The following is a 15361-nucleotide window of genomic DNA, read 5'->3' as shown; positions in this document are numbered from 1 at the left end:
TGGAATATAAATTTGACACTGTTCCAAATTCATTAAAAAGAATTTCTCATATTATTTTGTGAGAGCACTCATGTAAAAGAGGTGACTCACTAGGCTAGCTACCACAGCAGATAATGGCGAGCTAGCTAGCTAACTGACTGTTAGCAAATGATGCTCATGTTCATTTTAATATATGAAGAACTCAACATTAACAAATTATTGTATTAGGTTTGAGTAAATGTCTGACTGAAAAACTGTTGGTACGTCAAATAAACCAGGCATTTACTTACCAGACGTGTTTTGAAGCCTTCTGAACTTTCCAGAAGCTGCTCTAAGCGCGCACTTACTGCCTCTGCGGTGGAGTGTTGGCCCGTTAGCATGTTAGCTAGCGTCATCTAGCTAACATCCAGCCTGCTATAGGAATATAACGTTATGGTTACGTAGTCCAGCTGCAGAGAATCTACAATATAAAGTCTGCTAATGGCTGTTTTTTGTTTTGTTTTTTTTTTTTGGTTAAGTGTTAACTTTTGCAGCAAAAATATTTCTATGTGTAGTTTTGTACACTGGATTTGATTTACTCTGTTGCATACCTCCATGTTTATAGATAATCAGTTGGACGCTAATAAATCAGTTTGCTGAACAGCAGACCCATCCAGGTACTAGAACCCATGTAAAAACGTTAATCAACTTTAAATTTTCAGTTGATGCAGGGTGTGCGTTATGAGACAGCCATGAACACAGTATAGATTGTTGAGTCAGTTAAATCATCATGAGAAAGTTGGGCCAACTGTATTTTTTAAATTTACCTAACATTTAGCAAGTTGGATTTTTTTACAATGTATGGTTTCATATTAAAATTATGTAAATGTCTTTAAAATATCTGTAAATCTTAGAATCACTAAATATTTCAATAACATCACAGAACAATAATGTAATTTTAACCTCAAAATTAATTATAAATTATGCATTTCCTAACTTTATTACGATGTCCAATATGCACATGAAAAAAATTACCATAGAAAAATTACGTAATTTTTCTAAATTATGTAATCTTTCTATGCCATTTTCCCTCACGCATATTAGACTAAAATAACCCCCTTTTGGCCATGGACACAAACACAGAGATCGTAACCAGACATTTATCCAAAATTTCACAAACAATATTTGGCATTTGGAAACTGATCTGAATTTTTTTTTGGTGCCCGCTGCCCTGTTGATCCATGCAACATTGCCCTTGCAGGCATTGTGAACATCGCAATGTTCCTTCTCTACATGCCTGTGGTGTTCCTACTTCACTAAAAAATAAAACAATTTGAGAACTTTGAAGTTTATTTAATGTATAAGGTAACGTTCAAGATTTTGATCTAAACATGTGTAAAGTATGCAACTGTTCTACAACCATTTAGAAAACTATATATTTTGTAAAACGTTTTGTAGTTTTTATATTAAACTATATCACAGTTACAAAATTGTTCTATGTCTATACAGAAACTTTACAGAAATGTTATGTAAGTCTTGGGTTAGGGTTTGGGTTTTTTGCTCAAGATCTTTATGGTGAGTAAGTGCAATGGGGCTAATGCACTGTTAATCTAGATATGAAAATATTGAATAATTACAGAAAAATTACAGCATTATTCTATGTCTATAGGAAAGTTACAGAACTGTTTTATGTCTATAGAGAAAATTTACTGAATTGCTTTATGTCTATACAGAAAATTTACAGAAATGTTATATAATAGCTGGAATAGGGTAATTTACTGATGATCTAGGGTTAGGGTTGGGGTTAGGCTGCTGTGTTTAAAATTGTTGAATTTTTTTAATCAGAGTAGATGACCCAAGGTCTTTAAGCTGTCTCACCAAAATACCAGATTTCTGATGCTGAATGCTTTACTTGTGCCAATGTTAGTTTTTCAGGCATGAAAGCTTTACCTACCTGTCTACTCCCAATGGTGGTTGTCCTTACACTCCTGTCAACAGAAGCCGTGAAGATTTTTCCCAGAGATCCCACAACTGTTTACAAGGCCGTTGGAAGCAGCGCTATTTTTGGATGCCATTTTACGCTGGAAGATACAGATCAAGGACCCCTTGAGATAGAGTGGACCATCAAACTACCTGATTTTCTTGCAGAAGACCCTACCACACTTCTTTACACTCCTAAGAAAACATACACTAACTTACATTTGCCCTTGAAGGACAGGGTGTACCTAAACTCTACTGATCCCAGTCAAGGAGATGTGTCAATCATCATCGAGCGGCTCAAGTGGTCAGATGCAGGGGCCTACCAGTGTCAGGTGAAGAAGGTACCAGGTATTGAAGGCCACAAACAGATTCTTCATCTCATGGCTGCTCCATCTTTGCAAAGTTGCATTGTAGAGGGAATGACCTACAAAGGGTCAGATGTGTTGATAAAGTGGCACTCCAATGGAACAAGACCAATGTACTACTCCTGGGACAGAATTGATGGTCATAAAATGCCAGTATCTGCCAGTGTGGATAACAGAGGTGGTACATTGCACATCGGCTCAGCCACAGAAACCGATGGGGGAACATACAGATGCACAGCAAAGAACTTAGTAGGCAAGCATTACTGTACTCTGGAGCTCCATGTTACACAAGCCATGAACATATCTAATATTGTGATACCCTGTGCTGTTGGAGGATCCTTGGCTTTGATTCTGTTGGCAGGTCTCTTATGCTACTGCCTTCTAAAAAGAAACAAAGAAGACATGGAGGACATAGGCAATGACTTTTTGGAGAATGCCTTGCCTCCAGCAAGAAAATCTGTGACTTGCAATGTTACAGAGGATAGCACATACTGCTCAATGAAGGATATGCGGTCGTAAGACATGTGGACTGTGTGTGAAAACAACCCTAACTGTATAAAAACCCTGTGTAATAGTTCAGCATGTTGTTGTGAAACACCCTGTTCCTGCACTTTACATTCCAGACAATATGTGTAACTGTTCAATCACTGTTCTACAGTATATAGAAAAATTATGTATGTTCTCTAAGGTCAAAGAAAGTTTCTGTAAAATTTCTGTAATGCAAGATCCAAAGGTCTCCAGAGGGGCAGACAATACCACCTGAGTTGTACCCAATTATTAAAAACAAGTATTTCTTCTGTTTTCACCAACTACAAAATATTTCTACAGTGTGTAGAAAAATTACATATATTCTCCATAATGTCACAGAAAGACACTGTAAAATTAACCAGTGAGGAATGGGCTTTTTAGTTGTTGTTTTTCTTTTCCTCATTTTCTCTACATGTTTTATACAGCTTATACACATGACGCTGTGCAAAAAAATGAAACATGAATAAGAGAATTATTATGATTATTGAAAAATTGTGTAAATATAAAAAAATAGAAATTACATAATTATTTTAAGACTATAACATTTACATGTGTGTTACATAATAATTACAGATTATGAAAATATATGTGTCACGCATTTGCCAGTATCACGGGATGATATGGACTTCATTACCCAGAACTCTCAGGAGGATCACATGACTAGGTTACGTCCCTCTGACTCGGAGAATGCGACGGACTCCAATACCCACAATCCTCAGGGAGATCACATGACTTCAGACAATATCTTGCGCTCCTATCAGCGCTCTCGTTCTCCTGAGTATTAACTATTTGCACCTCTGTTTTAGATCATATGATAAGGCTAGGATAGTTTTTAAGCCCGGGCTTTAGTGAAGTTCAGTGCGAGGTATTGCTTCATCACGAACTTACTGAGCGTTATTTCTGACCTTTTGTTTCGCTTTCTCGACTCTGCCTGTTTGCCTTACCCCTTTTCGGATACTGTTGCCTGTGATTTTGGTGTTCTGTGTTTTTGACCTGCTGGAATGTTTTTCGACTTTCCCTTTTGTCTTGCCCCTTGGTTTCGTTCACACGGTGATATCATCATCGTTGTGTTTTGTATTTGCTGTTTGGCTTTGACCCCTGCTTGTTTTTGACTACGCCTTTGCCTAACTCCATTAAAACCCTTTTCGCCATTTTACACCGCGAGCGTCTGGATTCTGTTGCTTTGTCACAATATGACTATAAAATGTTACAAGAAATCATTGAAAAATGCTTCAAGTTTGTTAAGTTAGCAGATCTTTGTGGTAAGTGAAACAGGCCTGTTATGACCCAGTCTAGGGTTAAGCCGTAACATAAAAGGGAAGAGAGAGATAGAGACACGTGTGCCCTTCAGATTCCCTCGACCACGCATACAACATCCAGCTTCACATTGATCAAGATTTATTGAAGTTGAAACATAAGTGAGAAAACTGAACCGAAACAACATAGAATATACAAACTTCAAAAGGTAACATTCACACCATATGAGCTGGAGCATATATTATATTATATATTTATATATATATATATATATATATATATATATTAGCATATATATTGTTTGTAAAATGACTTGTAGTTAAACACGTTTTAAAGCGTAAAATGTGTTGTTAGAAGATGTTTTAATGCTCAAACACTACGTGGGCTATCTTACTAGCTTTGGCTCTGTTTTCAACTACTCCGAGTAACAGAAGTTAAATTTATTGCGCCATTTCTGATTTAATTACCGTACACGCAGACACATTTTGTTGTTCAGACTTCAGTGATTTTAAGGTGTATTTATGTCGCATATCCTCATCAGTCTCGCTAAGTTCTGTAAATAGATTTGAAACATTTGTTGCTGAAATAAATAAACTGCATTAAGTTACACAGCACAGTAATTAGTCTGTTATTATTGTTAGACTACGTATCTCAGTGCACCTAGGAAGTTGGTTTCCCTGTAGTTTTTGAGGCTGAAGTCTTACTGTTATGGTACTAATGTGACTTGTCTTTACAGTAACTTTTATTCATATTTTATAATCTTTAGAACTGAGAATACGGGGGGAACATCTTTAACCAGAGCCTGAGAAAAGTGGTTTCCCCTTGTATATTACAGCTGGAGTGGATTTAATGTACAACAATGATGCTGATAATCTATATCTGTGCATAATCATTTCACCCAGTAACTTTTATTCATATTATACCACCTTTACACTGAGAATACAGGGGGAACATCTTTAACCAGAGCCTGAGAAAAGTGGTTGCCCTTGTATATTACAGCTGGAGTGAATTTAATGTACAGCAATGATGCTGATAATCTATTTCTGTGCATAATCATTTCACTCAGTAACTTTTATTCATATTTTATGATCTTTAGAACTGAGAATACAGGGGGAACATCTTTAACCAGAGCCTGAGAAAAGTGGTTCCCCCTTGTATATTACAGCTGGAGTGGATTTACAGTACAGCAATGATGCTGATAATCTATTTCTGGGCATGATCATTTCACTCAGTAACTCTTATTCATATTATATAATCTTTAGAACTGAGAATACAGGGGAACATCTTTAACCAGAGCCTGAGAAAAATGGTTTCCCCTTGCATATTACAGCTGGAGTGGATTTAATATACAACAATGATGCTGATAATCTATTTCTGTGCATGATCATTTCACTCAGTAACTTTTATTCATATTTTATAATCTTTAGAACTGAGAATACAAGGGGAACATCTTTAACCAGAGCCTGAGAAAAGTGGTTCCCCCTTGTATATTACAACTGGAGTGAATTTAATGTACAACAGTGATGCTGATAATCTATATCTGTGCATGATCATTTCACTCAGTAACTTTTATTCATCTTATATAATCTTTAGAACTCAGAATACAGGGGGAAATGTCATTAACCGGGGCCTGAGAAAAGTGATTTCCCCTTGTATATTACAGCTGGAGTGGATTTAAAGCACAGCAGTGATGCTGATAATCTATATCTGTGCAAGATCATTTCACTCAGTAGCTTTTATTCATATTATACAAACTTTACACAACAACACAATTATTATAGTACTTATAACCTGTTGTAATATAAGGAAATGATAGGATTATCATAGTACCTTTATGCCCCATTGTAGTGTAGGGAAAGGAAACCATTTACCAGGAACACTGATCAAATCCCAGTTGTTTACTTCCATTAGACATGGTAACATAGTAACAGATGACATAGCTGTATCAAGAAACATTACACTGTAGTACACCTGCATGTAGTAATCATTCAGTTTGAGAAAAATGGTAAAACATATAATATATCTTTTTTTTACATTTAATTAACTACAGTTTAAATTTTTGATCCATTGTAGTTACTGGGATGACAGAAAAAGCAAAGAAAGCATTACAGTATATTAAACTGATCCTAATTGCCAGATTTTACTGGAACTTACTTTTTTTAGGGTCGCTGGGTAAATCTGTTTAGTCTCTGTATAAAACAATGTTAATGGAAGAAGCAGTTGGAATAAAATAAAAATAAAAACAAATTAATATAATAGTGCATTAAATCTTTAATAGCTGTAAACGACTAGTACACTGAGAATGCTGTTCCATCTGTATCTCAGTGTAAAGGGGGTATAATATGAATAAAAGTTATTGAGTGAAATGATTATGCACAGAAATAGATTATCAGCATCATTGTTGTACATTAAATTCACTCCAACTGTGATACACAAGGGGAAACCACTTTTTTCAGGCCCTGGTTAAAGATGTTCCCCCTGTATTCTCAGTTCTAAACGTGGTATAATATGAATAAAAGTTACTGAGTGAAATGATCATGCACAGAAATAGATTATCAGCATCATTGTACATTAAATCCACTCCAGCTATAATATACAAGGGGAAACCACTTTTCTCAGGCTCTGGTTAAAGATGTTCCCCCTGTATTCTCAGTTCTAAAGATTACAAAATATGAATAAAGGTTACTGAGTGAAATGATCATGCACAGAAATAGATTATCAGCATCATTGCTGTACATTAAATTCACTCCAGCTGTAATATGCAAGGGGAAACCACTTTTCTCAGGCTCTGGTTAAAGATGTTCCCCCTGTATTCTCAGTTCTAAAGATTATAAAATATGAATAAAAGTTACTGAGTGAAATGATCATGCTCAGAAATAGATTATCAGCATCATTACTGTACTGTAAATCCACTCCAGCTGTAATATACAAGCGGAAAACACTTTTCTTATAAAATATGAATAAAAGTTACTGTAAAGACAAGTCACATTAGTACCATAACAGTAAGACTTCAGCCTCAAAAACTACAGGGAAACCAACTTCCTAGGTGCACTGAGATACGTAGTCTAACAATAATAACAGACTAATTACTGTGCTGTGTAACTTAATGCAGTTTATTTATTTCAGCAACAAATGTTTCAAATCTATTTACAGAACTTAGCGAGACTGATGAGGATATGCGACATAAATACACCTTAAAATCACTGAAGTCTGAACAACAAAATGCGTCTGCATGTATGGTAATTAAATCAGAAATGGCGCAATAAATCTAACTTCTGCTAATTGGAGTAGTTGAAAACGGAGCCAAAGCTAGCAAGATAGCCCACGTAGTGTTTGAGCATTAAAACATCTTCTAACAACACATTTTACACTTTAAAACGTGTTTAACTACAAGTCATTTTACAAACAACGTGATAATTCGCTTACCGCGAGGAATAGGACGAAATTACGGTACAGAAACACACGAATTAAGCCTATCTAAGCCCCGCGGAGGAGCGTCTACTGAAGACGTCATGATTTCGACATGCGCGATGAGGGGGGAACAGGGGGAACTGATTTTAGCGTAACACCGGAATCGTCATGACACTGCAATACATAAAAAAGAAACAAAACAAAACAAAAAAAAAAAACAAAGAAAACTGCAAAGAACACAACATCACGATCCCTAGGGTTGTAACAGGCCTCACTCACTGTTAGCACAGATATGGAAATATTTAGTAATTACAGGGAAATCACAAAATTCTTCTATGTCTATTTATAAAATGTACAGAAATTATATATAGTACTTAAAAACAGAAAATTATTATACAACTACAGAAAATTATGAAAGTATTCTAAAAGATAATTTTAAAATGACACACATTCTATTGACTTTCCAGATCTTTATGATGACTAAGTGCAATGGGGCTTACTCACTGTTCTCCATTTAGTGAGTACCGATAAATTATGGAATTGTTCTATGCCTATATAAAAATTTACAAAATATTTCTGTCTCTATAGAAAATTTCCAGAAATGTTATATAAACTTGAACATTACAAAAGTGTTTTATGATTTCATATGAAAATTATATAATTGTTATTAAAATTTCTGTAACTTTAAAAATTACATTTCTATAACTTGTATGTAACATTATAGAAAATTTTAACTCAAAATTATTTATTTTTTATAAATTTAATAACATAAGCAAGTAAAGTGTGGTGGCGTAATTTTTCATAAGCACATTAGACTAAAATAAACTCAGCTTGCTTAAGTTAGGAAATTTAAGTACTATATAAGATTTCTGTAAATATTCTATATATATTTTTCTATAAAAAATCTGTAATTGCTAAATTTTTCCATATCTAGGCTAACAGTGCACCACTGCACTTACTTCTCATAAAGCCAATAGCATTTAAACAATTTTTAAATTATGTTTTAGAACACTCATAATTTTTCTATTATCAGATAAAAATTCTGTATTTTTAAGTACTATAGAACATTTCTGTAAATTTTCTATATAAACTGAAAGACTCTAAATTACATACTTTTTCATTTTGGTACTGACGTTACACAAATTTGCTGCCAAATTGAACAATTCTGTAATGATACTGCAAAATGTCACTATGCAAGTTACAGAAAACAAAGAAAAAACATACATTTTTTCACTTCAGTGGTTTCACTTATACAGGTCATAGTTTCATAGTTCTCCAGAAATTATGTTTTTTCTATCGTTTTAGCAAAAACACATAATTCTTTCATTTTTTCCCAGATAAAAAGAAACCCATAGTGTTTTTTATTGCTGAAGTTAGGAAAGTAGCAGAAAAATTATATACTTTTTGTAACATTGGTTCAATGCCGTATACACAGTTTTAACATGACATTACAGAACATTTTTGTCAATTTTCTATAGTCATCTGATTATTTTGTCATTTCCTTTCATATTCAAATCACATTAATTTCATTAAAATTTATGTAGCTCTAAAAATACTGGACATTTATGTAACATCATAGAAAAATTATGGAATTTTAAATCAATAGTGTGTAATTTTAAGTCAATATTGCATTATTTTTCTATGGAATTTTTTGCACAATCTAGTCAAGCCAATGCTTTTTTCTGCTTAAGTTAAGAAAATAATTAAAATTTTGGTAGGGACATTATGCAAATTTGCTGTCAAATAGAAAAATTATGTAATAGTACTGCAAAATGTCACTAATTATGCAAATTACAGAAAACAAAGAAAAACTTTAATTTCTTCACTTCAGTGGTTTCACCTATACAGGTAGGTGTACGTATCTCATTTTTCATAGTTCTCCAGAAAGTTTTTTCTATAGTTTTAGCAACAATACATAATTCTTTTATTATTTTCCAGACAAAAAGAAACCCCTAGTTTTTGTTTCTTGCTAAAGTTAGAAAAGTAGTAGAAAGATTACATGCTTTTTCTAATTTCGATAAAGAAGTTATGCAATTTTGCTGCCAGACAGGAAAATCATGTAATAACACAAAAGCTCTCTATTTTTTTTAACTTTAGCAATCCTGCTAAGACACATTTTTCATACTTCTTCAGAGATTACATTTTTCTCACATTATACTTTTAGCAAAAATGTGTAATTGTCCTAGTGTTTGCTGTTTTTGTTAATTTGTGTATGTAAAATAATATAGGAGGATTATATGATTGTTCTGTGAACATAATTCTCCTAAGGTGTTTTTTTTTTTCAGTAAGGAAACCATTCAAAAGAACCCTCTGGTTTTCTTGCTTAAACCATAGACAGAATACATAATTTTTCTAACTTTGGTAGATAATATATGCAATTTTGATACCAAGTCTAAGTAAAAATAAAGAATTTCTGTTTTGCTCTTAATACACATGTAAGTCATATGTAATTATTATACCATTTCATGCTTAAGAGTTCTTCCTTTTCCTCCTGAATGAAACTAATAGTGGTTTGTTCATGGATGTTTTCCTGACAGAAAAAAAACCTTTTTAGAGACACCAATATGAAGACGCATCATTCCATTTAGTACTTTGCAAATAATGAGCATAAGTTCACAGTAATGTGTAATTTACTTTATGTTTAATAATTAATTTTAAAGGACAAAGAGGGAAAAAAAGATCCCAAAGAGATGCCCATTGTGTGGAGTGCATTATGCCAACATAAGTCAGCACCTTAGTGTGTTACACAGAATCACTAAACCAGAAGAAAGAAAGATGCTGCTGAGCCAACAAAGCAACAGGTCAATTTCTTAATTCTTATGCAAAAAGTGAAAAACACCAGTTCCACCAACAGCTCTCTGAATCACAGAGATTGTATTACAGATACAGCGGGCCTCTAAATGTGTTCAGCAAAAGATTTGACTCATCTAGATCAGCATTTATGAAAATTTCACAAACTTGAGGTAATCTTAAGATATGTTCTTTGCTTTTATAAAACAAAAAAACTATAGCTAATAAGTTTGGATGCTTAGCCCTTAAAACTTTTCACTCTTAAAGCCCGCTAACATGAAAAAACTACAGGCAGCAAAGAAAGACTTCAAGAAAAGTGTTGCCAAACTACACAAACATTGGTTATCTGACAGCTTCACTGGGGTTGTAAAGTTGAAGAAAAAGGTGAAAAGGTAGAAAAAAATAATTTCATTCCTGATGGCTCAATAAAAAGGTAAATAATACATGGTGCAACAGCAAGCTAACTTTGATGCGCACACTTACTTACCATTATACTTACCTGAAACCTACTTACTGAGGTGTTTTAGCTAATCTATTTGCCTTATCTTTATTAGCAGCAAGGCTTTCACTAAAGAAGCAAACCTGAGTTTGCAAAGAGTGCAACCTACCTATACACTGAAGACTTTTCCAATGATGAGGAAACATCTGCCCACTCCAAACACCCTGTGAAGACACCTAGGCAGAAAACAAGGGGGAAAAAAAGACACATTTTGCACTTACCTGACTCTTCCAGTGACATGGACACATCTTCCTCTCATGAAAACCCTGTGGAGAAACCTGTTGGGAAAAAAGGAACAACAGATGAACAGGATTCAACCTCAACAGTCTCTTCTAGCAATGATGAAAGCACTGCCTGCTCAGAAGGGATAAGAAAAAAAGAAACACATGCTTCATTCTGGTCTAACCCATCCAGTGAGAAGGAAACATCTGTCCACTCCAAACACCCTGTGGAGAAACCTGAGAAGAAAAGTGGAAAAAAGGAACCTATACATACCTCATCAGCTTTCACTCCCAGTCAAGGAACCCAAACAAGGAACATCTAAAGTCAAAAGAGTTGGGCATCACTTCAAACAGTCAGCAATCATATGGTTGCCCTCTCAAGCACGTCAAAATTCAGACATGCATTTTACTCCTATCACATGTAAACTTAGCTTTTTGTTCCTTTATGTTTGCAGAAACCATACTGAGGAAGTTCCAGAGCTTCTATGAAGGGAGCAGACCTGACAGGAAAAAAATAGAAAATGTAGCTCAGTTAAAGAGTCATGTCATAACGTTCATTAACCAGAGGTTATCAGCAGGGACTTCTTCTTCATAGCGAATGAAGAAAGGCTCAAGTTGCAAGTCTGTTAGTGACTACTGAAAGTTTTAGTACTTTTTTATTGTCCTGTTTGTGTGTATCAACCATGTTTATTCCCTCTGCAGATAGTTTCAGGCAGAAAGACACAAAACAGTTACAACACAGAAACAATACATTGTCAGTATTCAAAAATTCCTTTCATTCCTATGAGAGTTCGAAATTGACAGATACATCCGCATCAACCAAGGAACCTATAAGTTTGTCCTCTCCATGCTCTCAATGGAGGTCAAGTCACTGGGAAAAGAAATTGTGATTCACTAGCAGATGGTGCATGAGAACAAAAGTGGTATGCTCACTATAAAAGCCATAGATGTTAATTTCATTTTTTATCTTGAAAATCTCCACTCAGAATTAAGTCAATTTTCTTTTATAAAAATATGTCTTATAGACAGATTATGTAAATTTATGGGGAAAATTTAGAAGAATTGTGTATTTTTGCAAAATTTAACTATTTGAAAACTAAAAATACAGGATTGTGCTGAGGTGTAGCTAAGTGTTTGTTTTTTCTCATCTGGGTCATTTGAGAAATGAGAAATAAAATCTGACTTAAAGTTTTATTTTTAGTGTGGCTGCTCAGCATGGAGGAATTACAAAAGTTCAGAGAGAAAGCATCTGAGGCCATTCGGAAACTTTTGGGTGAGTAGACCCTTTTACTAATATACACTTTCTATAACAGGCACCTGACAGATTGCACCTGACAGCATTTACTCCAGAATTAGGGTTGAGGGACACTGCTGCACACCATTAACCTGTCACTGGTCACTGTTTTTTCTTATTCCAGAGGACTTGCATTGTGCCCCTGACAACATGACCGCCCGGCATCTCCTGTTTGGGTTTTTGGCAAGTTATGCAGGCTGTGTGTCAGGGCACCGCCCTTGCGTCATTGCCAACTTGACTGTTCAAGATCTCAAGTCTGCTAAGCATGAAGGAGACAACTGTGTTATAAATGTAAAAGCACTTTATGGAAACACTGCCTGTCAATGTTCTTCAACTTATGTCTTCAAATTATCTACCTTTCAAGACCAAACATCAAATATTGTGCTCTGAGCCACAAAACCATGGGCAGTTATGGGACAGCACAACTTGCCCTGACTAAAAAGGAGTTTGAGAGTTTTGCTAATCTCCATCAACAGTTGCCAGGCTACAGGGATGGCATAAACACCTTGTTTTTCACAAGAACAGGCTCCGAGCTGAGAAAAATTTCACACTACATTTCCATGGCCTGGATCCATGCAGGACTACAACCAAATACAATAATGACAGACATACAGTCATCTATAGCCACACACGTAAGTAATCACCCTAAACCTAATCTATACCATACCCCTGACCCTAATCTAACCATAACTCTACCCTAACCCTAACTCTAACTCTAATAATTTCTCCACCTAATAACCCTAATAATTTTCATTTTACTCTCTAATAACTGTAAGCTTTACTACTGTGATCCATCTGTAACAGCAAATACATCACCAGTAGTTATCTTGTTATTACATGTATTGTTAATGTGTAACTACGTTGTTATTAGAAGCACCTATTGTAAAGTGAAACCTTTTTTAATGCTGATGTGTGTCAGGCAGGCTAAAACCAATATCTCAGGAAGAGAGAAAGTTGCTGAAGCGATGTGCCACAGCATGAGAACATCTGACAAATTTTTTGTTGCCATGCCCACCCTGGCACATTCAGGTACAAGCCAGAAAGAAAGCAGTGAAGATGAGCAGTGCAGGGTCAGCAGGGGAAAAAGCCAGGAAGATCAAAAGAACAGCAACAAAGACAGTAAGGATTAGGAAAAGTCTAGTGAGGTCAGGACCCAGCAGAGTTGTCCTAGCAAAGAGTTAATGGAAAGTGGCAAAGAAGATGACGTTGCTGAAAAAGGTGAGAGCTCAGAGTCTGAAGGATTAGGTCTGATCAATGACACTCCTGAAAATGTCAACAATCTGATGCAATTGGTATACCTAAACACTAAATTAAACACATATAATTTTTTTTTTAATCTCTGAAAACTTCAACATCTTTTTTTTTGAATTTATAGCTATATTCACCATTACCGAAAGTTCTCCCTGGGCCCAAAAAGGTACTGGTACTTCACCTTCATGACAATAATAAACACAGATACATACACAAACTAATACCTGAAAACACTTATATACTTATCTCATTTACTTACCTGACGTACATGTGTCCAAACTTGGCTAATAAGACCTTAAGACATCTGATGTTTTTATTCAGGTAAAGTAAGACCTGGAAAAGAACATGTGAACTGACTGGGAAACTAAATTAAGCATGCTTTTGATGTTTTTTTATTTATTTTTTACAGCTACAATGCAAGAGGCGATGAATGATGACTTAAAGGCAAGAATCAGGACTGCCTTCATGGGAAAATGGGCCTATCTGTCATGGTTTGGTACAAACACATGAAATAGCATGATACTATACAGGTTTGCTCAGTGAAGACTTTAGACTAATGTTGCTCCCTTAATTTTAGATAAACAAAGTCCTCCGGGCACACTCCATACTCCAAGACTACAAAAAAAAAGGAATGATGATCTACAATTTTGTTTCACCTATGAAAACAATCCAAAAGTGTGTATTTATTTCATACATTGCAAATTTACCTGAAAATTTTCCATTATCCAACAGATAGTAAACTGATTTATTTTTATTCTTACAGAGAAATGGCCAAAGAGATTTTGTAAAACAGAAAAAAACAAGAACTGGGCAGTTTGTGTTTTTTTTCTTTTCTTTTTTTCTGCTTGTATCTGTTTCAATGTTTAGAAAAACTACAGAATTACTTTATCATCATAGAAAATGTACAAAAATATTTTAAAACATCATGTTAAAAGTAGATAAATGTTACTGTCAACGTTAATGTATTGTTAATAAATGTTAATGTTATTATTTTATTGTAAGTGTATGCAATTTCTTTGACTACAGACAATTTAGAGAAATGTTATATAATAGTTTAAGAAAAAAATAGAATTCTTATATAGCTATAGAATAATTATGTATGTTTTCTGTAAGGTCTTTTACAAAAACTTATGTCATTTTCTGTACAAAGTTTCTGTAAAATTTACCTGAGCTTCAGAGTGGCAGACAAGACCACCTGAGTTGTCCTTAGCAACTTGAACCTTGGGTTTCATTGAGATTATTTCATACAGAATACCTCTACAGTGTAGAAAAATTACAGAAATTTTCTATGTCACAGAATAATTCTGTAAATTTTTCCAGTGAGGACTACACACCTTGGTTTAAATTTGTTTTACCTTTATTCATTTATTCAGTCTTTGCATCTTTTTCCTATACATATTTTGTGCATACTACAGATTATGTTGAAAAACTGAAATTTCAATATAAGATTTGCTGAAAAGAAGATGTATTTTGTGAAAATAAAAAAAAATGTTGAAAAATATAAAAGAATTGTTATATGACTAAAGAGAATTTACAGAAGTAAGAAAGAAAACATACTGAAACACCATATTAAAACAACGTAAACATTATTAAACTTAAGAGAAATTTACTATGACTGTGCAATAGGGCTCACTAACTGTTAGCATAGATATGAAAATATTCAGTAATTACAGATAAATTACAGAATTGTTCTATGTCTATTTAGAACATTTACAGAAATTAAATATAATACATAAAGAAAAATTGCAAATTTATATATGAATTTACAAAATTGGGATAGGGTTAGGGATAAGGTTTTTATGGTGAA

At 34.3% G+C, this 15361-nt stretch overlaps 1 protein-coding gene and 1 long non-coding RNA gene across 4 annotated transcripts; both read left to right on the top strand.

Moving 5' to 3' along the window:
* The first annotated feature begins 1925 nt into the window (after nucleotides 1-1925).
* Nucleotides 1926-2822, top strand: LOC118800016 (coxsackievirus and adenovirus receptor homolog). Its single transcript, XM_036560164.1, has one exon. The coding sequence runs from the start codon at nucleotides 1926-1928 to the stop codon at nucleotides 2820-2822; it is 897 nt and encodes a 298-aa protein (XP_036416057.1).
* Nucleotides 2823-4102: 1280 nt separating this feature from the next.
* Nucleotides 4103-14486, top strand: LOC118800051. Of its 3 annotated transcripts, XR_005006155.1 has the most exons (6): nucleotides 4103-4296; nucleotides 10844-12282; nucleotides 12428-12935; nucleotides 13679-13720; nucleotides 13964-14229; nucleotides 14318-14486. It is a non-coding gene; the product is annotated as an uncharacterized LOC118800051 (long non-coding RNA). The 3 variants fall into 3 exon arrangements; XR_005006156.1 differs by having other exon boundaries at nucleotides 10847-12282; nucleotides 13964-14486; XR_005006154.1 differs by having other exon boundaries at nucleotides 13964-14486.
* The last annotated feature ends 875 nt before the right edge of the window (nucleotides 14487-15361 follow it).

This window comes from Colossoma macropomum, unplaced genomic scaffold (genome assembly GCF_904425465.1).
Source record: "Colossoma macropomum unplaced genomic scaffold, Colossoma_macropomum, whole genome shotgun sequence".
Classification (NCBI taxonomy): domain Eukaryota; kingdom Metazoa; phylum Chordata; class Actinopteri; order Characiformes; family Serrasalmidae; genus Colossoma; species Colossoma macropomum.
This window is presented reverse-complemented; position numbering and strand designations above follow the sequence as displayed.